Source organism: Aythya ferina (assembly GCF_964211825.1).
Source record: "Aythya ferina genome assembly, chromosome: 7".
Taxonomy (NCBI): domain Eukaryota; kingdom Metazoa; phylum Chordata; class Aves; order Anseriformes; family Anatidae; genus Aythya; species Aythya ferina.
This window is the reverse complement of record NC_140302.1, coordinates 28,078,540-28,103,099: the sequence shown is the minus strand read 5'-3', so window position 1 is coordinate 28,103,099 and position 24,560 is coordinate 28,078,540. Positions and strand designations below refer to the sequence as shown.

Genomic DNA, 24,560 nt, shown 5'->3' with positions numbered 1-24,560 from the left:
CAGGTACCAGGCCTTTCATCTCTGGACTGCTGCATTTTTTTTTGCTCTTTTGTTTTGTATTTGTTGTTTAAAATGAGTTCTTACTCTGTGTACCCCCATGATGCAGTAAGTGTTAAACCTTGGGGCTGTGCCTGTAATGGAAATATGAAATGATGCGGCTGTCTGTAAAGGAAATGTTAAACAACGGGAAGGACATCTGAGATCAAAGAGCACTGATTGCCAGTATGAGAAGGCAGTAAAATCTGTTTGTATGGTGAGCATACAATAAGAATTTCCTGGTTGTGTACAATTGTATTAAACCAGCATGCTTCCTCCCATGAGTTGTACCCGTAGGGGTGGTTGCAGGACTTGTGAGCGCGTACCAGCAGGCTGTATGTTGAGTTGGTAGCCCAGTGTATTGTTTTGGCTGTCACTAACTGAGGTTGAGATCAGTACCTCCAAATCACATCCCAGTAGTTCTGACAAAATGATGTGGTTACCTCAGACACTTCTCAAAATAACCTTTTGTTTTACCTTTTAACTCCAGGTCATTATGAGAGAGCTGGGTTAGGGAGAGGTACTGCTTGAGGTTAGGCAGGCAGAGGAAGCTGAGTAAGGCACACAATCACTTTATAATCTGACCAGCTGCAGCATCACCGATTACAGCTGAACTGGCTTGGTGCCAGTCCTGTGTGGTTCAGACAGTTCGTCAACCTGCACGCAGTTTGTCCCCACCTGGCATCCTAGAAAAATGATTTTTGAATGTCTGTTGTCTTTGCCTCCACTAAGAAGTTAAATTCTCCAGCGATCTGTCCTGTCCTTTTGTACTGAATTATAAACCTTGCTGGAAGACTCTTGGCAGTCTATTGTATTTGGTGATGAGTGTCTTGGTTTAGCCCAGACCCAGGAATGGATGTTGTGCTTTGACCAGGTTCATTAGCCCAGCTGCTCTGGGGAGCAAGCTCTGATCTCTGCTAAGGTCATTAGTTGTCTGGAGGGGATCAAGATAAGGAAGAGAAAAAGAGCATTTGTCCTACCTCCTTTGTCTTGAGGCACAAGAGCACAGCATTCCACCTCCATGCCTTGGATCAGGTACCCTGCTGCAGTGCTGGGTTTGGAAGGTGATGGTGACAGCCCTTTACTGGCTTGTGTGACTAAAGGGTCACACAGACAGTGACCAAACACTGTCCCACTCTTCTGCCTCAGGACTGGGACTGCCTACACTTTCAGAGCAGCAAACTGGGAAAGCATGCAAGGATTATGGTGTGCTCTGCTCCTTTACACTATCTGATGGTTGTGCTGCATGGGGCTACACAGACTCAGAGACTGTTCCTCATGCTTTCATCTTTCACTGTGCTCTGCTCTGCGGTCTAGAGTGACCTTCTTGTTGCCCTTTGAAGTTAACAGCATACCCTTTGGTTCCTGAGGACCAACAAAAGAGCCAGTGCAAAGGTCAGGAAGGCAGGTCTGACTTGTCCTAAAAGCTGCCTTAATGTCTTTTCTGGACTATGCTGGGAGCTGAGGAGTATTCAGGAGCACAGATGCCTCAGCCATGTCACCCCCAGTAGACACACAGTGGAAAGTACCACATTTGAGATGCTCTGTCATAAAAGCAGTGCTGTTGTCTGTGCAGTAGCTCACGGAAGATCTTTGGTGTGACGTGAACCTGAACCCTGATTCAGCAGCAGGTCTTTCCCAGGCAAGGTTGGACTGGTTGGTTTCAACATGAGCAGAGCTGTTACCATCATGTATTTCTCCAAACCCTTGCTGTGAAATATCAGTCCTTTGGCTGGCTGTAATTAGCAGCTCACTCTTATGGTGCCTGAACAACCTGAAGAGGGTCAAATATGTAGTTAGGAATTTGCTCTGCAGATCGTGATTAATTTCTACAAGGCAAAAGGGTGAAACTAATGGGGGGAACATCAAGCCCAGCATGCAGCAAGGGCAGAGAGAATGTGAATCTGATTGTGTTCCTCTCATACTCTGCTGTAGTGTGATAAATGCTTCATCTTCCAAGGAATTGCTGGCTCATCGTGCATTGAATTGGGAGAGAGGAGCATGTCTCAGGAAACTGATTACATTTTATAGGTTGCTGGAAAATTTTCACTCTCAGTATTCTTCAAAAAAAAAATAAAATAGATTTTATATAGATTTTATATAGATTTTTTTTTTTAATAAAAATTTTATAGAAAATAATAGAGTGTTAGAAATGGGTTCTTAAGTAGTTGCTGGCATCTGCAGTCCAACACAAGAAGTTGCTTCTGTTGGCTGGTGAGGAGGCTTTCCTCCTACGGACAGGTCACTGAATTTTGTAATGAATATTGCCAAACTTCAGGCACAAGTGGATATGGTTAAGGGTCAGAAGAGCTGAACTGTCTGAACTCTGGGAAGTGAGGAAAGCCTTGCTCTTTTTGCAGATGACAGTGACTTTTTATAAATGTTAACTAACGGAAGTTTGTGGCATGCACAGTCACAATACAAAAAAAAAAAAAAAAAAAAAAAAGGGGTGGGGAGGAAGTGAAGTGGGAACTTAAGGAATAAGCCTTAGGTTAAAATTAGTGTCTGTCTTCCAAAGTTAGTCACCAAAATTGAACCCTGCTCGAGAAACTAGGAGCCCTGAAAATTAGGGAGTGTAGCTTTGTGAGCAAGCTTTAAACCTTTAGCAAGTTCAAAAACAGTCCAGACATTAGGCCAGTCTCCTTAAAGGTGTCCCCTAGTCCAGCTCCACAATTGCCAGCAGGCAATTGTTTAGGCAGATTTGCAGGGCTTTGCAGACCTGCCACTGAAATCCTGTCGGGAAGAGCCAGGGCAAGTACGGCAGAGCCCAGGGTTGTCCCACACCTCGCGCCATCCCCGACAAGCTGATCCAACCAGTTCCACGGTTGCTCTCTGCTGCCAGGATGGTGCAAATGTGCTGAAGGGCTGCCAAAGACTTCACGGCGGTGAAGCCAGCTGGCTGCGTTCTCCTGCACTAGTTGGGTTTTGCTGCAATAGCGCCATTCTACAGTTCCCTGTACCTAGAAATGAGAGGTGTAAGAAAAATCTTAATCCTGTTGTTTTTATACATTGCAAGATGTTAAGAAATGCCAGCAGCTGGGCAGCCTCTTGTGGATTTATGCCCAGCCTTCAGGTGGAAAATTACAAAGGAGTGTGAAGGACTTACTCCACTCTTGAGCTGGAAACCTGTGCATGAATGTATGTGCTCAGTGCCTGAGTTACAGTGTCGCTTCTGGCCTCTGATCACAAATGGAGAGCTGCAAGAGCAGGACTGCACAAGAATTGTCATCCTGTTGCTGACAGAGGGAACGTTTAACCTGGTTATTTGCCTGTGGTTACCCAAACCAGTTTTCTTCCATTGTTTTTTTTTTTTTTGTTTGTTTGTTTGTTTGTTTTTTTTTTGTGTGTGTGTGTTCAGTTCTGGCCATTGGGGTGGAAAATTCGTTCTTTGTAGAGGCTCTCCCCATGACTCTACACTCTCTCTGTCCTTGATTTTTTAATTATTATTATTTTTTAATTTAACGTAGCTTTAAATTTAAGGTCCTTTAGCCTATTTTTGGACAGAGTTCTGCAGCGGTCTGTTGTCACTGCTGTATCTTTCCAAGCATTTAAATTTTCTACTTGTTTTCTTTATTCTCTTTATGCATCAAAGTCAGGGCTGGCTCTGTGTTCTTAGGTACCACTAGACACCAACTCATTTGCAGATGTCTGAAGATAGATGGGGTACTGCTGTGTAGCCGTGATGATGTGTAGGCTGACAGGAAACAAGAATTTCTCCACTAGAGGAAGATTGCAGGACGGAGAAGTGACCTACCAGGGATTTCTGCTGTCAGCGTTGCCAGATTGTGATATTGCTTGGTTTGAACTTTCACACAGTCTTTTTGGAAGTGTGTAATTGGCATCCTGAAGGAGCTGTACTTATTTGCACAAAAGCAAAGAAACCTGAAACAAGCATAAACAGAGAATAATGTAGCTATTTACTAAGGATGAGGACGAGAAGTTTCATCTTTGAAGGCTTGTGTGGATTTTGACCTTTTACTATTATACAGGAGGAAAGAACTTACTAAGCTTACTAATAAGTCCCTTGTTGGATTTCTAATGCAGGATGGAGACCCTATTACTGATTATAAACTGTTACAAAGACAAACCAACCAAACAAAAAACTACAAGAAAAGCGCCGACCACATGCATCTCTTTGAGTCCCTCCCACTGCCCCCAAATTTCAAGTAGCTCAGCAAAATTACTTGGCAACTTTTTAAGTGATTCAGCAACCATGGTCTCCCTTTTCTTGCCCGCATTTTCTCTAAAGCCCTCCCATGATATTTCCTCATTCATTTCTTTATTTAAAAAATAATTTATCTTTATTTGCTATTTTTATTTGCATAAGTTCCAGCTCTAATTCTTACCAGTTCCCAGTTGCATGCAGTTCTTAGCCTGTAAACTTTCCCAAGTGAGGGGCTGCAGCCCTTTATGGGAAGGACACCTGCCTTTTTATGCACCTTCTCAATCAAATTTGGGTAATACTAAAATGAGAGTAAGTACACGGGGACCTGGGATCCTGATGGATCATGCTGCTGTATTAAGGACTATTAGCAAAATAAAGGATTCATTTGCTATGATTCCCTTAGAGCCATCCCAGACTGTGTGGAGAAGTGCAAGGAAAGGATCATCACCACTTTAAGAGCTTGTTAGGATGAAAATGCAGAACAGACACTCACTTTCTTATTGGGGGTTGAGAAAGACAAGCCCTAAAGGGTGTTTTTTCACTTACTTGTGAACGTTATTGCCGCAAATGGGCTGTACCTTTCACCTAACAGGTATCAAAGGTTTTGTAGACCTGTGGACCATGCAGGAGTTTGTTCACCATTCAAATGCAGCTGTTCTGGAGCAGGGAAATAAGATCTGCTAAACAGCCCACTGTGACAGTGTTAGGTGGCTTAGAGCAGGAAATGGAGATGAGTAATATGCAGTTGAAACTAGATGTCATGTTGGTTAGTTGGTTAGACAGGTAATAAATGAGACTTCCTTTTTTTAAAAAAAAAAAATAATATATATATATATATTTTATTATACAGACTTCAGCTGTCATGGGTGATAGGGTGCCTCCTGTAAAGTTTTCTGTATCTCTAATCAGTACTGTCCCTTCTCATTCTAAATGTTCTTCTAATCTCTTCTTGAAGCAAAATAGAGGAGATTGTTCTTGCTACATGTGAAAAAACTCAAAATAAGATAAAAGGTTAAAATGCATGAAAGTACCTCATCCTTTCGAGTTGCAACTGTACTTGCTAAAAAGTACACACCCCTGATCTTCCCCCTGTATCCCCTCCTCTCAGGTTATTAAATGTTATTGCTTTTGACATCTCAGTATTTTACTATGTAAAAATCTATGATGCGATTTGGCCAGGCTGCAAGCTTACTGCTTTGCGTCTTGCAAGACAGCTGTGGTTACCACCGTTGTTACAGGGGACCACGAGATTCATAATGTACCTGCTATGGTGCTTTGAAGCTTTCTGTAAGCAGCTGCTGGTGGCTACTGTCAGAGGGAGGCTTTTGAAATAGGTGAACCAGTGTGTAAAGATCATTTCTTCCATCAGCTTACTACTCTTCAAACTAGGGTGAGAAATAACTATGTAATAAGCAACGTATTAGATTCTGCAGAAGGACTAAAATTTGATCAAAATATGAGACGACATGAAAAGGCCTGTAATACAAAATAGACAATTCAGTCCTTCCTCTGACATCAAGCCTATCCACCAGGAGGGAATTACTGGATTGTAACACTGTACACAATACACTGTGTTGCTTGGCTGTTAATGGATGTTAGGAGGAATCTGTCAAAGAAAAGTGTGACGTAGTTGATGACCTCCCCTAGGAATAAGCCTGAATAAAATTTCAGCTTATACCAATGAAGTACCATTAAACAAGCACATTCAAAACATTTTTTCTCCATTTTTATTTACCTTTTGGTATATAGTCACTGTGGGAGGGGGGATTGTTTTGTTTATATTTTTAACTTAACTATTTAAAATTTGTTTCATCAAATTATAAACCTTTTTCAACTGTTTTATTTGATAAATTTGTTACAATTAATTTCTTACACCAGAAGAACTATTTTTTTTAAACTATCAGTATCTCCACAATCATGATGAAAGCAAAGATTAAACAGGAGGTTTTTGTATGTTCATAGTCAGAATATTCTTCTAATCCTACTGAATTGCATGGCACTTACTTTCAAACGCTGGTACACATTTAGTAATCCTTACAAAGTTCCCCTTTCAAGCCTCACTTGGCACAAAGGTAAGCATAGGCAGAAGAAGCCCTGTGGAAGGGTCAAAGCCAAATCCTGACAAAATCAACATTTCTCTCTATGGGATGCAATGCAGACTCCAGACCACAAGGCCAGTAGCGTTCAGGAAGACAGCACTGAAACTAATGGAGAAAAGACATCTTAACTCCTGGTTTCATGCTTAGTCTGCTAGTCTGAATCACCTCTAAAATTGAGTGAAGTTTTTCTTGTACCCCCAACCCGTAGCATGTCTAGTAAGAGTAGTTGCCATTTTTTGTTTTGTTGCTGAATGTGGAAACTGGTGATGCTTATACGGTGGCTTGCTACCAGCACATCCACAATGGGATCAGCTGCAGTGAAGAAATAGCTATGATGTCTTTGAAATTCCTGATTGCTGAGATTTCTTTTGAGATAGGCCCCATGCCCAGAGAGAAGCTGAGGCTGCATTATCGGCCTTCACACAGGTAAACAGCCTGAGTCTGGCTGGGGGTGAGCCGGGGGCGGAGGTCTGGGCACACCACAGGGCAAGCGATTGCTACCACTGAGGCATGGGGACACACCTATAGCAAGTGCGAGGTGAAACCTGTTGGGGTGAATTTCCTTCCAGGTGGTAAACCTTTCAGTTTTACCTTTTGTTTGCTATGGATCCTTGTGGTTAGTTACTGGGGATCACCAGATAACTCATAAATGGTACATGGGAATTTTTCCATCTGTTGTCTTGGTTTTCTGTATGTATGGGATTACTCTTTCTAACACAAACAAAATAAAATTTGTAAGTTTTCTCAATTCATATTTCAACCTCAGACATCAGATCGGGCCACACATCTTTCTTTGATGACTATTTCTGTTATTCGGTTGACGTTTCCCCTGATTGGGATGAGTTAGAACTGGACTTGTTTCCTTGCTGTGCGTGACCTGCTTGCTTCATTTCTTCTCCCTCAGTTTTTATCAGCTTGTATAGGGAAAAATAAATCTTTGAGATTAGTTACTGTTTTTAGAGTACTTTGAGGTTTTCATGAAAATGTGCTATAGAAAGTGTTGGGTGTTAAAGACAATGAGAAGTACTCAGAATGCCCTGATAAGGGCTTATTATCTCTGTGTAAATTTATAGTGCTGTGCAAACGGTTCACAGTGATAAGGCCTCACTTTAGGCCTCAGTTTTAGCACCCACCAAGGAATAGAATTTACATTCCCCATTCCCATCACTCAGTACTGCATCATTGGGATGCTGCTGAAAGTGCTTACGGAAAAGCACAGCGCAATGTCAACTTGCAAGATCTCAAAACAGAATTCAGGGCCACGTTACTGACAAGTCTGTGCTACCTATTGTGACTTAATTGTCCTTTTAAAAATTAGAGCAATATGATACATGTCCTGAATATCTCTGTCTGAAGAGCGTTGATGTATGTCACTGAGTTTATTCCCGGAAGAAAAATATTGATGTTATTTTCCATATAGTAGAGCAGGTGAGTGTAAGCAGGAAAGCAGACTGACTTGCAGCAGGGTGGGATCCCCGCCAGTGCTGTCACTGTCTGTAAACCCCCACAGGGAGCTAGCCTGTGGGAGGAGGGTGTTAATGTGGATGAAACCACAAGAAGAGAAAATTTAGCAGGAGAAGGAGACACAGGCTGCTCAGTGTAGGAACCAGTCTGGGGAGACTGCAGACTGGTTGCACTACAGAAGAGTTGTTTGCATATTGATGAATATTAGGTTTTCTTCCAATAGCGAAAGAAAGTGTATTGGGAAGCATGCTGATCTCCATGCTTTAAGGTACAATACAGCTCTGGCACCTCAGGAAACCAGTCTCTCCCTGTAGTGCCTAACTGTCTGGCAGCAAGATTTGTTATTTCTTTCTCTGAAGCTATTTGTCTTGACCTTTGTGGGGTCACGATGGTATGCTATGTGAAATGGCTGTAGGGTATAATCAATCAATAGTCATTTTTTCCTCTTCACCTGTGACTGACAGCTGCCCTTTGGATGGAGATAAATTGGACAGATTTGATCTTCAGAATAGGGTGAGGAGATTCATTCCTAACACACACATTGAACTTCTAGGCGGTGTTTTATGTGTACTGATTCATGGTTCTTATGATAGTATTATAAGTAGGGTTCTTCCTTGTCTCTGGCTGGGGCATTTAAACAAAATGTCATAGGTTTACAGAATAAAGAGATGATGTTGGTGTCAGAATTAGGATTAAAGCAGGGAGTTTGTACACAGCTATACATGCTGTCTGGATCTGGAACGTTACCTGTATTTATATTGTGTAATGTATTGCTGGCTCGGGCAGTGCATGCAATGTTTGCCTCAGTGCGCTACTGTTGAAATCCCCTACCAGAAAGGCTTGCAGTCCTGGTTGGGCTTCACTTCTTTCAGGGCCAAGCCAGCAGGGGATGTGCTATGTGGGCATATCAGATCAGACCTAGTCTGGCATCTCTGATCTGCACAAGAATCATTTGCATGCCCTCTGATACCAGCTACTGAAGATTCATTTGCAAATTTGGATATGAAATTGTGGGATCCCAGCACAGGATATAAGGTATAATGCCTGAATATAACCCATTCTGATTTGACAGTCTTGGAGCTTGCTCCTTCTTTCTCCCTGCAGGACCTGGGGTGGCAGGAGTGTTAGCAATCATAATACCATGGCACTGTTTTTTTTGAGAAACCAAGCATAGAGCATCAAGGCTGGACAGTACCAACTTGCAGAGGTAGCATGCTTGCTGGTTTGCACTCCTGATCATTTTGTTAAATATGACCAATTCTTTCACTGGCCATTTCTGTTAGAGCTTCTTAATGGTTATTTGTATCTGCAGTGCCTGTCAAAGGCCATCTAAGTTAATGGTGTTTACCATTCACAAGTGAGAAGAGTGACCTATTTTTAATGATCAAAGTATTGTGCAGATGTGTGTCACTGTACTAGTGCTATCATGCTGCAACCTGTGTTGTTGTTAAATTGACACCTGTGTGTGTTCATTGCTCTCCTTCCTGCATTGACCTCGGTGGCCTTGTGGTTCAAAATTACAGTCCCAAACTGTGAGAAAGCAAGCGTGTGAGCACTATGTTCTATTAGAGGTCATTCAAGTAGAAGGAAGATTTAGGACAAAACCCAATTGCAATCTTTGGGTAAAGAAATGCTAGGTTCTAAACAGATTGTGTTCACTGTAACTAACCTTACTTTCCCTACATCTTGGTGATTAGCCTGAAGTTGCATTATCAGATGCAGAGATCAAGGCAAACGTCTTCATACCCCACCAGATGAAAAAGATCCAGTGTTATAGTGGATCTGAAATTAAGAAGCTTGTCAAGCTTTAACTTCCACTAAAATCTTTTGCAACCACTGCATTTTCAAATACTGCCAACATACATATTATTTAGCTAAATAAATAGTGTAAATCTATATGTTGGTTAGGAAAAATGAGGGGAATGATAGTCCATATGCGAGCTCTTTAGGACAAACAACTTGAGCTACCTTAAGGAACAGTAAGTGGCTCACTTCCAGAGGTGAAGCCTGTTCACGTGTTGTTGTCTTCTAGGGCAGATGGATCTTTCAGCAGTCACTTCTGAGAGCTGTATTATTATATTAATTTATTTGCTAGCAAGAAACCATTCTTGCAGGGACATAGTGATCCAGATTTGGATTGGTGATTGGGCTTTGCCTGTCCTGTACCCACAGCTATCTGGCTGCATGAACCACATTCAGTGTGGTGCTGTAACGCATGGGGGAGATATGTATGCCCAGAGGCTCCATCCCACGGTGGGCAGGGAGGTAGCCTGGGAATCTGGAGGCACACTTCACAGCTGCTGCAATCATGCAGGGTTTGTTCCAGAGAAACACATATTGCATCATCAAGAAGAAAATTAATCAACCTGGCAAGGAAACTCAGCTCAAGACTTTCTGCACAATATAGCTGTGATGGGGGGAGAGCAGTGACTGTTGCAAAGGCTAGGCAAAAGAAATAAGCTTTGGAGAAGAAGCCAGTGAGTTAATATCATTTGGCAAGGCCAAGAATCTGAAAAAGTAAAGCCACTGGACAGGGTGTTTTGAAATTTGGGGTGTTAGTGAGGAGAAGAAAGGGAGGCAAAACAGCAAATGGCAGTGAAGCACCTGAAGGGTCATTGTCTATAATGTTGGGTGATGATCAAAACATTCAACAGCTCTGCTCTTCTGTAGACTCTCAGAATTGCTTCAGTCACAGATCTAGTTCTTCTTTACACTCCGGCCTAATCAGACAATTCTGTCAAGAGAGTGCCCTCTGTTGTATGCAACAACTAAATGCACTTCTGAACTGACCATTTTTCTGTAGGTTGTCAGTGTGGATGCTATCTGCTGATTTCAATTTATAAACAGCCTTGTTGTTTTCAATTTTTATAAATACATTTGTATTCTATAAATACATTGAGATTACACCTAGAGGAGCAAATAAAGTGCTTGGTAAGAGGAACCTGTGTGTATTTGAAAAGTGTGGCTGTAATGTAAAACATACTCTAGCTATGCATTATCTTCATAATAAAGAGGTTTCAAAAAGAATAGTGAGCTGAAAAATCTTAATTTAATATAACTATTTAGAAAATGTTCTCTCTAAAGCCTATGGCAATATGCGTTTCATAAGCTGGTGGTTTTCATGTAGTCGAATGACATTTACAGAAGGATATTCCTCTTTTCAAAACAGTCCCCTCTGCTCTGAGATAATGGGAGTACACTAAACCAAAGAAGGTAAAAGAATAGCTAATGTGACTGCTTCAAAATGTTTGTGGTTCTCCCAGTTCCCAATTCTGAGAAGGCTGTCTTGCTGAGATCCATCATCACTTTACTGCCTTAAGCCAGGGAGGGATTGATGCAGCATCACTGGGTTCACCAGGCATCAAGATCTTTCAAAACCGAACTGGGGAGAGGGAAGAATAGATAAGCATTTTTCAATAGAAGCTTGAAAAAGATATGAATGCTTTGGGGGCCTTTCAGAAAAGTGATCTGGCAGAAGGGAATATTAGGGATTAAGCCAATCTGTAGCTTTTAAGATCAGAATAAGCTTCTTATGTTGGGCATTTTGTCTCAGGTCCATTCACTGCAGGTATATTTGTGCCATCCTTGACATGTCTGGACTGTTGGAGGGAGAACACTGGCTAGAAAAAACTGTGGGATGCAGCTGAGCAGTGCCTATATGCCTATTTCTATAATGTGCTTATGCTTTACATAAGTGTGTACAGACACATGTACACCCACTGAGTTTGTTAATTTGGACCAAAAAATAAGAGTGTAAGAGCTGTAGTCATTCTTCTCTCTGTCACCTTTAGGATCTCAAAAGATTCATGGAAAAGATCTAGGAATGTTTTTTACCTGACACTTTTAGAAATTTTGATGAATATTGTTTTAGTAGTTACTGAAAGTAATGTAACTACCATGACTTGCTGAGAAATTGTTTTATGTCCTGATACTTCCTGCTCTTTAGAAATCATGGTTTACCTTTCTGGTGATTTGTTCTTTATGGCATTTAATAGCTTTCATTACTTCAGATACAGAACTAACACCTGGACTCTGTCATATCTGACACTAGCTGTACCTCCAGGGATGTATCCTAAAGCTCACTACCTTGTTTTCCAGCCTTGAATGTGCTTAATTTGCATCCACACCATGCAGCTCTTCAGCACTAAGCCTGTCCAGTCAGCAAGACACCTTAGTCCCAGTGGTGGTGTGCCTACTGCAGCATGTGCTGAGCTCTGCTTCACCCACCCAATCCATACAGACGCTGCTGAGAAACAGGAAAGAAATGTCAGGTAATGCCAACAATCTTCTAATTATTGTTATATACAAGGCACCCTTTTCTCCTATCCTCGAACTGTTAAGTTAGTTTTTGTTGCGTTGGGAGGTTCTACAGATCAAGCTGAGGTGTTCAGGGCCTTGCAGGAGCAGACCCGAAGGGGAGTTTGATGCCACATTGAGACTGACAGAGAAGGGGGACCCTGAAGGGAAATTTGGCATTGGGAAGTGCTAAGTTTCAATAGAAACTTGTATAGAAATAAACGCAGTTGGCATCACTGCTCTTTAAAAGGAGGCATGAGTAAAATACATAACTGTTGGGTTTTCATTAGTTAAAACACCTGCAGAGATCTGGGGGAGGTGAATCAGCTTTGGGGTTCGCCAATACTAGAGGCACAAAGCTAATGGAATGGTTTATTTATCTGGTGAAATGGTGCACAAGGATTTTTTTGTGACTTTAATTTCTTCTCTGTAAAATAGACGTCTTCAGTAAAGAAGTCCAGGTCCAAACAGGATTGGGAAAAGTTAAGAAACACAGCTAAGCTGCTTTTTATAATAAAGCAGCACAAAATCCAATCATGAAGAGGAGATGGAAGATGGTATCTGCAAGAGAAACAAAAACTAAATGTGAGTACTTCACTTTCAGTTACCTTTCCTGTTTTATTCGCATCCCTACCATTGTAACTGCATGCCTTAACATGGGTCTGTCACCATATCAGGTTTTAGCAAACAGGCTCTGAATGGGTTTTTCAAACCCTCCCAAACAGAAATGCTTTCCAAACATCTCTGTTAACCCAGTGAGATGCATTTGTTCCTTTTGGGGAAGTACGTGTAAAATTAAGATAAGTTAATGTTCAGTATTGGAAGTTATTAGTATGATTTCATTGTCCAGAGCGAAGGATGTGCCTAGAAGAGGAAAACAAAATGTCTAACATTGAGATATAAGATTTTAAAATGTTTTCTTTTCAGTTGAATTTATAAAAATTACCAGGTCTTTTTTTGAACTATGGGTTTTATGTTGACAGAGCCACTCAGGATTCTTATTTGGTATTGATATAATCATTGTTGTATTTTGCTGTTTACCTGAGAGTGTGTAAAATCTGGATAAACCTTTGCCTGTGTAAAATAAAAGAAAAAGATAACACTTGAATGGCATGTTTAAAATAGGGCAAAGTGCACTAGTGTGCTTTGTAAAATCAGAACAGATAACTTTTGCAACATTTTGAAATTCTGGGTATTTCTTGCTCTTGGCTTTACTCTCTGAAGTTGTAAAAGGATCCTCAATTTTTATTTATTTTTTTTTTTTTTAATTAATGGAGTTTTACTGGTGTAACATACTGAATAGCAATAATGCTGCTGTACATATATTTTTAATTTTAAATTGGCTTGCAGGATGGTGTGGTTGTGGTTGATAAACTAGTATAAAGAGCTTTGGTGAAAGTATTGATTAAGGTATACCTCGTTCCAAGGACTTCACAGAATCACAGAATCACAGAATTTCCTAGGTTGGAAGAGACCTCAAGGTCATCGAGTCCAACCTCCAACCTAACGCTAACAGCCCTCCACTAAACCATATCCCTAAGCTCTACGAACTTACGAGCGAACTTACTCTACTCTACGAGCTCGACTTGTTTCAAAAGATGCTGGATTGCAGAATTAAACTAGCTCAGGGAGAAACTCCTGGTGCCTCCAGGAGGCAGCAGTTAAGAGGAAAAAGGTTTTGCTTTGTAAGGGGAAAAATTGATGGCTGTTAGATTTGTGTAGGAGGAGCAACAGGCACACAGGGTTAATCGGCTAGGTTTATGGTTATGCTGAAGAACCCACTAGCTGTGCAAAGAAAACCTCGGTGCAGCTTTCCTGCTACTCCTAAGCCTGGCCTCTCTCCCACTCACGTGCAATCTATCAGCGCTTGTCCAGGCTGTTGCTGAGGTCAAACACGGGTGAACAGGGTTTACATTGCTAACTTGGTGCGTAAGTGGTTTGGCCATTTATCTTTAATGCCAAATGGGTGCAGTTACTCACTTTGTGAATGGGAAGAGTTTCACTGAGCTATTCTGTCAGCGCTACAAACCTGGTTCTGTTCAAGAACAGAACAGAACAGCTTGAACAGAAGGACCAAAGACCAAGTTCTGTTCAAGATTCCTGCTCTCACAGGGGAGCAGTTCTGCTCCCTGTGCTTGCCCCGCTCTGCAAGTCACTGGCTGCTCCCCAGTTCATTGCTTCCCAAAGGGAGAAACACCCCAGAAACCCAGCCACTTACTGCGGACAGAGATCTCTGCCACCAAAACACCTCCGGTTTGTTCCATGCGCTGTTTTCGTTTGTCACATGTCTCAAGAGATCAGAGAGAAAGCAGTGTATAATGATTGAATTATACAAAATTAATATATAATCTAAATATTTATATCCAAACCCAGTCCTCATATTTCCAACCAAGTAAATAAAATCTGTGTAGATTTTGCTGCATATTTTCTAGGGACTTTTTTTTTTTTTTTTTTTTTTAATTGGGACATTTTAATGCAGGAGACGTTCAAGGAGAGCTTTTACTGTGTATTTTATGAGGATTTTAGTGTGCCACAGCTTTTATGGTGGCTGTCAGTCTAAGTGCCCTTTTCAGTTGTGAGGTGGCAGGAGCGCAGATGGGCATCTGCTGGCTGATCACACCTCCTCTTGGGCTGCCCTTTGCATGCTGCCACAAACAAACCTCCTGTCAAGAAGGAAAGGGGTAGCCGAGCTCCATCTATTTAACCCATGACCTCTCTGAAGACTTCCGTTGTTGTTTATTGCTAAGTGTAATTGTTGCCCACTGGGTATGAGCGTGAAGCATCAAAACCCTTCCAAACCGATCATCTCTTACCCGGCTCTTATGACTCCTGTCACAGCTGACAAGGTCTGTATTGGGGGCCTTGCTCTCTAGCTTAAAGGTCCTTGTCCATTCCCTGACCTTTGCAAGTCCCCAGCTGTGAGCATTTTGTACAAAACTGGTGTGTGATAATTCTGGTTATGCCTTGCTTGGTTCAGCCTTAATTGCAGCAGACCACCAGCTGCATTTTTGGGTTGGCTGTGGACTCTGTGGAGGTTGGCCTGATGGAGCAATTACGAATTCAACCCTGTGCCTACAAGGATGATGTAGATATTTGGCAGCAATGTCAGAAAAGCAGATATAGAATACATTTTGTTGTTGTTTTGTTGTTGTTTTTTACTATTATTTTTATTTTTTTTTTATCCTGGTCTGTGGCTGGATAAAGAGTTGGAAAAAATCTTTAAAAGCAAACAACAAAATGTAAGCTGAAAGATTTTTCTTTTGCCTTTGAAATTTGGAATTTCTAACAATGCATTTCTATCAGATCTGTAGCTTTTGCATAAATCAGTCCCCCCTGCTTACTGCTGTGGCTGGGTAATAAACTGCTCTCTTATAGTGGCTCCTGGACTGAGAAGGGGTTTATAAAGAAAAGTTGGCTTGACCAAGAGTGACATTTTCTCTTCTTCACCAAGAATTAATTGTTGCTGAAATGACAGGATATGTGCAAAGGAGTATTTGGGGCTTTCATTTCAGGTTAAATAAAATTCAGCTTCACTTTATAGCAAAGACATATTCATTGAGTGAGAGAAGGAACAGTGAAGACTTACTGAAGGAGGTGGAGAAGTCTTTAAAGAAAGACCCTTTAGTAACCCTCACCCTTGCATCAGTTGGTGCAATTGGTGCACACCTCCCTGTGCTAAATAACTGCACAGCATCTCCCCCCTCATTCCCACCTAAGGCCACTGAAACATGTCTGCCATCTCAGTTCCTGCTCCAGTAACAATTTGCGTATTTCCTGCAGAATAGCACAGCTTCAAGGGCAGAGCCTACTGCAGAGCTGCAGGATAGCAGAGAGGACTTTCCACGAGAAGGAGGACCGGGAGGTTTTGTTTGGGCTGAGGTGAGCTTTGAGCCTTAGCACTGAGACAGTTGGTAAAATGGGAAGTGCTCTACTTCCTCCTTTTTTTTTTTTTTTTTTTTTTTTTTTTCTCATGCTTTTATTTAGCTGTAGCTAATTGTCAAACAGGAGCGTCGTCTGGCATATCGACAAAAACTGACTTTTTAAATGGCTACATTATTTCCCAACATGTTTAAACATATTGCCCAATGTGGCATGACAGGGATCAGGGTGCACAGCCCACCACTCAGGTTAACGTCTCGCGGTGGCTCCATCTAATGCAAGCTCTGCTGCCAGCTCCCCAACCGACGTGCCCCCAGGAGCTTCTCAACATCCTCTGTCCAAATTTAGCAAGTTTTATCTTAGAGGGAGGCCTTACCACTGGGCAGGAGAACTTCTCACTGTCACAGATGTGCGTTTCGCAGTGCAGCCAGACCTTGGACAACTTTGGGATGTTTTGGAAGCGGAAGGCATTAAACTGGAAGGTTGCCCGGCTTGTCTTCCCATTCTCATGCACAAGAATGGAGTTGTCTGTGGCACACCTGTGTTGCGTGTGAAGAAGCAGTGTCAGACCCTGACCTGTGAATAACCATGTCCTGAGGTCCTGGTCTGATGGAGGCATTTGCCCAGCTTTCAGGTGCTTGAGGAGCAATAAGACATGGTGTGAAGGTGACTGTTTGGGCCTGCAGAAATCAAGACCTTTTGGCATCTGAGTGATTAACAAGCATTGCAGGGTCAGCAAAGCCTTCCAGCTATTCTCAAGTCATCTCCTTTTAACCAGCACTCAAAGTCTTGTCTCCACTCTTGCTTTCCTTCCCACCTATTGTGACTGCAGGTGGCCCAGGGCCTGCTGCATGTTCAGGACTGTGGCAGCCACCGAGGGCAGCAGGCTCCAGTGAGCAAAGGGAGCTGAGAACTCACTGTGGTGCCTGCTGGTGGGCAGAGGAAGGCAGCACAGAGTGGGGACAAGCCTACGGCTGGAAGGGGCTGCTCCCCACAGCACCAGTTAGAGCTCCTAACCCTTCCCTTGCTGCCTCGAGCACCAGGGGGTTGCCCTCTCATTGCTCTCCACATTTCTGGGACGGGCAGAGCTGCTCCCCAGGTCCCACGGGCACCTACCCCTTGGTGATGAGAGGCCAGTGGATCTGGTAGAAGTACTCCGAGGAGGGAGTTGCCCAGCAGTTGTTGAGAACGACTTTGAACCTGGGGAGGCACAACCATCAGATGAGCACATAGCATCCTGGTTGCCAACTTACTGTTTCTCCTTTCTTACCTACCTGTCACTTAAGCCCTTAGCTTCCACTCCAGCAAATATGTCAGAACCAATTTCTGATGTTTCAACGACAAAAGGGGCTTCTTTTATGCTTGAAAACTTGGCATTCTTTAGAAGAGAAAAAGAAAAAGCATCAGATGCTATCAGTACCATGCAAAACGTGGCAGCTTCAGACAGTTCTGGACAGACAGACCCAGAAGTCTGGATTTTTATCACCTTCAAGCTCCAAAATGTGTGTTTAGTAGTAGGGCTATTGTAATACTAAAACAGTTTTTAATAATCTCAAGGTTGTATTTAAAATAGGACATTACTCTGCCTGCAATTTGAGCTGTTGGCACAGGAGTCATTACAGAAGTACTGTCACAAAACTCATCTTGGTCCTTGTATTAAAATGAATTGATCCTGGAACAGTGCATTAGAGAAAAAGATCATTTAGTTGAAATTAACATTTTCTTCCCAGCAAAATATGAACAAAATAACAAAACAGTGGTTTATTGGCTTTCAGAGCTTGTTCTGCTCTTGTTCTGTGGTAAAATGTATTATGCACGGTTCAGCTGCTCCCTCCTTGACGCCTGGGAGCCCTATGGACATTAGAACAAAACCATAATTTGGCAACAACAGCAAGTAAGCAAAGAATAATAACAACAAAAACCTACCAGAGATTCATTGCTCACTGCCTATCAAATATTTTTGCCGTCATTCTGTCAGGAGTTCACAGGAACATTGGGGCACCTCCTGGGACCTTGTCACTATATACTACCAGCATGCCATATGTCAGAAAACAAGAACACATGGGCTTTCATGTAGCATGTAAAGGCTGCCAAAATGTTTAATGCCCTATCAACTGGTGCCCTAAATGCAGCGTGTGAGGGGAGAAACATCAATCCGCCTTGTGCTCAATACTCCCTCCACCTGACCTATCAATTTAACTCACTATGTTTCTAGCTGTGCTTTTTGTAGCTGTGCTAAAATAGAAAGGCTGCTTTGGTGCTTTTGAGTGTGCTTTGGTGGAAAAAAGACCGAAGGATCATGAGCTGGCTGCTCCAGCAGCACAACAGAGCTGTGGGGAGGAGATGGCTGTTTCAAAAGATCAGCTTGATATCCAGGTACAAATGCTGGGAACAAAATTCCAGCATGACCTAAAGATCTCAGGGGAACATGAAATGTCTGTCAGATGAGAGGATGCAAACTGCAAGAGAGATGCATGGAGCTTTTCTATATCTATAGAGACAATGTCATAGCAGTGGTGCCTGCAGGTGCATGCTGCTCTTTGAGTGGGACTACAAACAAGTTTTTATTTTTTTGTATAAAACCTGTCAGCATGTAAGAAATGTACTTCTCAGCAGAAAAAGCTGCCTCATGTGGAGGGATTAAAAGAACTGTTGGCATGTGCCTGCTCTGCTCAGTTTAAGTTATATCCTTATCAATCAGTAGAAACAAGGACCTGTACAAACCCTGCTGTAATTATCTGTTACAAGCTAATAATGTGCTCCATCACACATGAAAGTCAGGAGCAGCGGCCCTTTTTTTCCATCTCTTAGGCTGAAATTTGTGGAAGGTGAAAAGCTGGGTGGCAAAAAGCACTTACAGAGTAGAAGTTGAGGGATAGCTGACTTTCAAATGAGCCAGAGCTCCCATTCTTCACGTGGACAGTGGCCACCCTAGGGATATAAAAAACACACAACTCTGTAACAGCGAACTGTGGTGTTGAAAAAAGGGTGACGCTCGCTCCCAGAGCAGGATTTACCTTTGGTCAAAGGCAGCCTGGTTCACCAGGTAGTTGGCATTGTATGTGCAGGTGAATGAGTAATTCACAGGCTGGCTCTTCACAATCACTGAGGTGTCATTGGAGACAATGGAGTTGTAGAAGTGATAAACGGGATTCTTAAACTGTAGATGGTAAGGCAGAAATGTTAGGTAGATGGTAGGTAGAAATGTGAAGATTCAATCTGGTGACAAAACACTATTCCTAATGATTTTTCTATTTATCTATTTATAGCTCTTTCTATGCTGTGCTTCCTATATATATATAGGGGTGTGTGTGTGTATATATATATATATATATATACACACCTTACTACATGTATATGTTCTGTTTAGTAAAGGCAGATGCAGATGGGTGACTAGCACACAGATTATCATCACTAAGCCTGTGAGTATTTTGCCTGCAGATGCAAAGCATGACTATTTGATTCTTCCTTCTTCCAAAATTAAATAAGCTCTGATACTGGAGTTTGTCTCCCCTTCAGTACTTAAAGCCTACTCCAAACTGAAGCAAATGGGCTCTTTCAAGCAAGTACAGCTATTTTCTGAGTCCAACTCAGGCTGTGCTGTATTGCTGCCTTTTAGAAATGATAGTCTTACCTCTTTTAGACCTTGACATTCTTACCTCTGACTGTGTCCCACAGTATGATTTATTTTTAGGTGACAGGTCTGGGATTGTGAATTGGTAATATCCTGAATCGTGGATCCCATTGTAGCAAATGCCTCCAAGTGCCAGCTGATTAACCTCCCATCCATAAGGACACTCTGGAATTTTTGTAATGATGGTTCTAGGGTAGCAGTATACCAGAATTACATCTGAAAGGAAAACAGCACAGCTTGAGTGACATTCAGGGGTGTTTTCTTTTCAAAGAAGCAGGTCTGCACATCTGCTTTCCATGGGGATTAAGTTCTTGTGGGAAGGAATGTGTGCTGGAAGGTCCCCTGTTGTGATGAGCAAGGGAATCGGGACTGCATGCACTACACAAAGCTGACCTTGGGGTTGTTAAATTCAGTCCTCCCTGAAGGAGTTTTGCCTTTGCCTTCTAATCAGTGCAGAACTTCATGTACATTTATCTTTCTGGAATAGCTGATTAGGAAGCAAAGAGACTGCTGAGAAACGTGAGGTCAAGAACTGCTGCACTGAAATCTGTCATGTTAGCTTGTGCTGCAGAGATGGCTTCTGTTGGTGTAACACCACTGACAGTGTAGAAATAGTATCGGTGAAGTTTGTTAGCCTTCAGTAATTTGCATCTTTTTGTAGCAGTGTTTGGTCTAGGCTACAACATGTTCTGCTCTTTCCTTGCACTATTATTGCACTGCCAATGCAAATAGGAGTTTTACAATTTTCACATTAAAAGTTAAGATACAAAAATGAACTGAAAAGCCTGGCTCTGTTAACAGCAGTAGCTAATAGCACAATGGCACCACAACTTGTTTCCTAATGTGGTTATTGCTAGAACAACCACAAATATTCAACATCATAACTTACACTGATTGCTTTGTGATACCAGAAGAGTTGGGCCTTTTATCAAAGGATCAGGCAGCGTGAATTTGAGGGTTTTATGTGAATGTAAAGGACAAATAATGACTAACCATTAGTGAACTGAAAATTGAGAAAGACTAACAATTACTACCTTAAAAAACAAACAAACAAACAAAAAACTCTGTCCAGAATTATTCAACTGTGTATTTTAAAGCTTCTGATATAATTTTTATGATAAAAGTCTAATTTTTTTCAGCCTTTCTGTGTCTACATAAACTTAGGAAATACACAGGGGAAGTCAAATAGGGACCTTAACAATGTGCTCCTTTCTGTTCAACAAAACCAGGCTAGTTCTGTTTGTGTTGGTGGTCAGATCCATAACACTGGTGGCTTCACAGCTACATAAAGTCCTGCATCTCAGAGAAACTGCTTGTGTAAGTGAGGGCACTGAAGTACATGGATAGAGGGCCAAATATGCAAGTATGCCATGACATTACTGGCAGTAGCATACACCAATCTGTTTTATAAACTCATGCCATGCACACAAATCAAAGACTCTGTATTGAGGCACATTCCAACATGTTTCAAAAGCGTGTTTATTAATTTTAGTGAATTCTGCACTGAAGGTCTGTCTGACACCAGAACATTCACGTTTCAAGGCAGAAATCAGGAGGTAATTAGGGCCTTAGCTTCAATTATGATGATTATTATTTGTATTTTAATGTAGCAGTGGCGTTCAGAAGTTCAGCCAGGCACATTCATTCAGCACGAGTCATCTGATTGCAGTCAGCAGGACTAAAGCCTGTCTTGGGCAGCAAAGATCTGCAGCATCCAGCCTGGGCCATTGCAGCCAATTTCTAATTTCTACTGTTTTCTTTACCTTCTTATGCCTGAATTCTGCTCACACCTAACCTTTTTACATTGGTTATTGCCAAGTTAGTTAAGCATATACGTAATTCTCTGTGGGGATAGGACCTTGCTTTACTGCGCTAACTGGAAACAAATCGTTAAAAGATGTACAAGCATTAGCTTTCCAGAACCAACAGTTTCATTCTCTGAAAAAAAAAAAAAAAACACAACTAGTTTTAAATAGAAAACAACCTTTTGGCAGCTTAAATACAAGGAAAGATCATAGGAAACTTGAGTTATTCTACCTGCTTTATTTGGAGTGCAGGGTCCTGCAAGAGCTTGAGCCAAGATGACCAGCAGATAAATAGTAACAGGCACCATTTCTTGCAATGATCTGAGGACACAGGGAATAAAAGCTAAAATTGTCTTTAAAACTAGAAAGGAAAAAAAAAATACAGACCTGAAACTGTTAAACTAGCTACTTTTAAACAGAGAGAAAGAAATAATATTGCTGGTATTCTGTCATCCAACCTAACTGCATCAACAGGACATGTCTCCAATGCCACTATTATCACTGTGTCACCACTGTGACAATTTTACTATTTCAGTTTAGTGCTGACTTTGAATTTTTCCAGGATTACTTTGTTCTTATAGATTCTAAACCCAAAGCTTTAGAATAACTAAATTAAATGTAAACAATGGAAGTTTAAAAACAAAACAAACGCAGAAATTACTAGAAGAAATATTATGCCAAAAATATACGTGCTGTGTTTAATAATGTAATGCTGAAACTTATGTGTTGATGGCTATCTTGATGTATATAGTCTTAATTTCATGTAGATAAGTTTTGGTAAATGATGCAATTTCTCCTCTACTACTAAGCTTAGAGTTTTTAGAATTATCATATGTAGCTGTAATTTCCACTTCTATTGCAGGCCTCTGACCTACAAACTGTTTCCCACAGGCAGAAGCACACTCCGGCACAGAGCAACCTGTGGGCTGGGGACTGGAGCTCTTGTATTTTCCCTTTGTAGACACTCTTCAGTGTCTGTCCTCATATCAACATCACTGATCAGAGTGCCAGATGCAACAAATATAATTTAGGTAAAGAAAAAAAAAAAGTCTTGCTGTTTAAATATTTCCAACAAAAGGAATCAATTTCAACATTTTCACTCAGCCTCTTTATATATATATTTATAAAAAGCTCTTACAGTACATCTCAGTGATAATTCCATCCAATTATAATGCTATGCATTCTACAATAAATGAAGTATAATACCTACAAGAGAGGAAGGAATTAAGTATTTCAGCTTTTCATTGCGGTCTTATTCCAGTAGCTGCGTTGTCGGCTCTTCCCAAGATGTCCTCTTTCAAATGAACCCAGCTGCTCTTATCTTCGCTTTATATAAGCAATCTTGTAAAAGGAGCCCATCTCTGGTTAAATCTCAGCCTGCCAGTATTGTCCAGTGTGGGAGGAAAAAAAAGTTATAGAAAAGCAGTTCCTTTCCCTTAGATGGGGCTGTATTGCTGCTATTTGATTTATTTTTTTTTTTTTAAGATTTTCTATGGTGTTTTTTCTACAGATCTTGAAAATAACAGGGCAGAAACATGCTGAAGGTATATAACTGGCGTATTTTTTTATAAATTAATTAGGCAAATGTAGAATTTCTGTAAGAGCAAAGCCATGGCTATCTTTCAGAATTCAGTGAAAGAAGATGTTTATAGGAATTAGATGTCTTGAATGGCTTATCGACAAGGTCAATGTTTTGTGCCATGCAAGTGGAAAATGGACAAAAGTAATTTCATCAGATTGTATACCACCTTCAGAGTTATTTCATTTACCCCCCCCCCCTTTTTTTTTTTCCTATAAATTTGCAGGCAAGTAATCTGAAGTAGTGAGTTCAATAGTCTTAAGGACGGTCCTACCTATACTTTACAAGTACACTACATACATATTGTATGTATGTATACACTACATACATACAATACATAATACTGCACATATATAGGACTGTATAACATATTTTAAATATTACACTGTAGAAGTGTTTATTTATTACAATTATATATTGAAGATTACACTATCTTACAGTGTAAAATTCACCACTGTACAGAAAACTCTGTCAGTTTGCCCTCCACATGACCATTGGTCATGTTTGCCATATGACAATCATAGGTAGTAAATTTTTCATGTGACCTATTGCATCCTGTTTATGTTAGCTTACAGTGACAGGCCCAGAAAAAGGACTTGGGTATTCTGTTCCTATTTTACAGGCCTGCAGAAAAAAACTGGGTCATAAAGCAGCCTTGCCATTTACACTGGCATGGCCGATGCTTTGGGTAGTGTGTATCCACCCAGATCCAGGTGCTGTTGGCTATTTGTGCTCCAGTCTCTGACTGGAGTCACAAAACACAGAGGATCTTGCTGACCTTGCCTGGGGCACCCAGTCCTATGGGCTCTTCAGAGCTGATTTTGGTGCCTCCTTGTGTGGAGTTCTCCCAGTGGAGGGAGCCTCCTCCTGCCTCATCTCTGGCAGGATTTGATGTGGGTCTGCCTTCTCCCAGGCAATTTTTGGACCGTGGGGGGCATGCAGTAGTAAAGCTGTTCCTGTTGTCACTCGTCTGGAGTTTCTGAAGGAAGAGGGAGTGGGACAGAAGGCCACAGTAACTCTGATCTTAACCTGAAGTGCTGAACATTGAGGTTTCAGCTCTCTTGTGGGTGCTCTGGGTAGGAAAGGGGTGAGATTTGTGGACCCACCACCAGGAAAGCATTTACTGCCCTAAATGCAGTCTACAAGGAATGTTGCAAGCTGGATGACAGTAGTTAATCATGTCTATAACTATGCTTTACATGGGATGCTAACGCTTGCCCAGCAATGATGGTGTGAGGGTGAATCTATCATGACATGAAAACGTTTGTTTGAAGCCTATAATGTTCTGTGCTTAGTTTTAAATAATAAACCTAGACCTGAAGCTTCACAAGGATTGCAGTGCAGAGGACATCATGTTAAATAGGCTGCTCCTACTATTCTTGTGAGTCAGGTCCTGCAAGCCATCATATACTGATTTAAATGAGATTACTTAAAGATGCACACATGGATAAACAGCCTCAGACAGGGTTTGCTTTTAGTTTAATTGAATTAAAAATAATCCACTGAACAAGATCAGAAGCTCATAAATTATTTAGTTTGATCTTACTAGGAATTACCCTGATCAGAAATCCTAAAATCAGGGAAATTTAAATTCAGCTTTTAT

The 24,560-nt window shown here is 41.4% G+C and overlaps 1 protein-coding gene across 4 annotated transcripts; it reads right to left on the bottom strand.

Annotated features, from left to right (window-relative positions):
- Positions 1–12,418: 12,418 nt before the first annotated feature.
- Positions 12,419–22,681, bottom strand: TECTB (tectorin beta). Of its 4 annotated transcripts, none has more exons than XM_084525733.1 (11): positions 22,589–22,681; positions 21,611–21,699; positions 19,599–19,789; positions 18,957–19,099; positions 18,798–18,870; positions 17,214–17,317; positions 17,056–17,139; positions 16,316–16,478; positions 14,279–14,348; positions 13,102–13,134; positions 12,419–12,621 (listed from the first exon to the last, which is right to left on the bottom strand). In XM_084525733.1, the coding sequence occupies exons 2-11, from the start codon at positions 21,684–21,686 to the stop codon at positions 12,569–12,571; spliced, it is 990 nt and encodes a 329-aa protein (XP_084381859.1). In that variant the 5' UTR covers positions 21,687–21,699; positions 22,589–22,681; the 3' UTR covers positions 12,419–12,568. The 4 variants fall into 4 exon arrangements, with proteins under 4 accessions (XP_084381859.1, XP_084381858.1, XP_084381857.1 ...); XM_084525732.1 differs by having other exon boundaries at positions 21,611–21,739; positions 22,589–22,680; XM_084525731.1 differs by lacking the exon at positions 13,102–13,134 and having other exon boundaries at positions 12,419–12,639; positions 14,275–14,348.
- Between the last annotated feature and the right edge of the window lie 1,879 nt (positions 22,682–24,560).

Bases quoted from the DNA above. Each gene is read 5' to 3' on its own strand.
- TECTB (XM_084525731.1), bottom strand. From the start codon at position 21,686: ATGGTGCCTGTTACTATTTATCTGCTGGTCATCTTGGCTCAAGCTCTT. The intron at 19,790-21,610 runs GTAGAATAACTC...TTTTCCTTTCAG, and splicing joins CTGCACTCCAAATAAAGCAG to ATGTAATTCTGGTATACTGC. The intron at 16,479-17,055 runs GTAGGTGCCCGT...CACGCAACACAG, and splicing joins TGGCCTCTCATCACCAAGGG to GTGTGCCACAGACAACTCCA.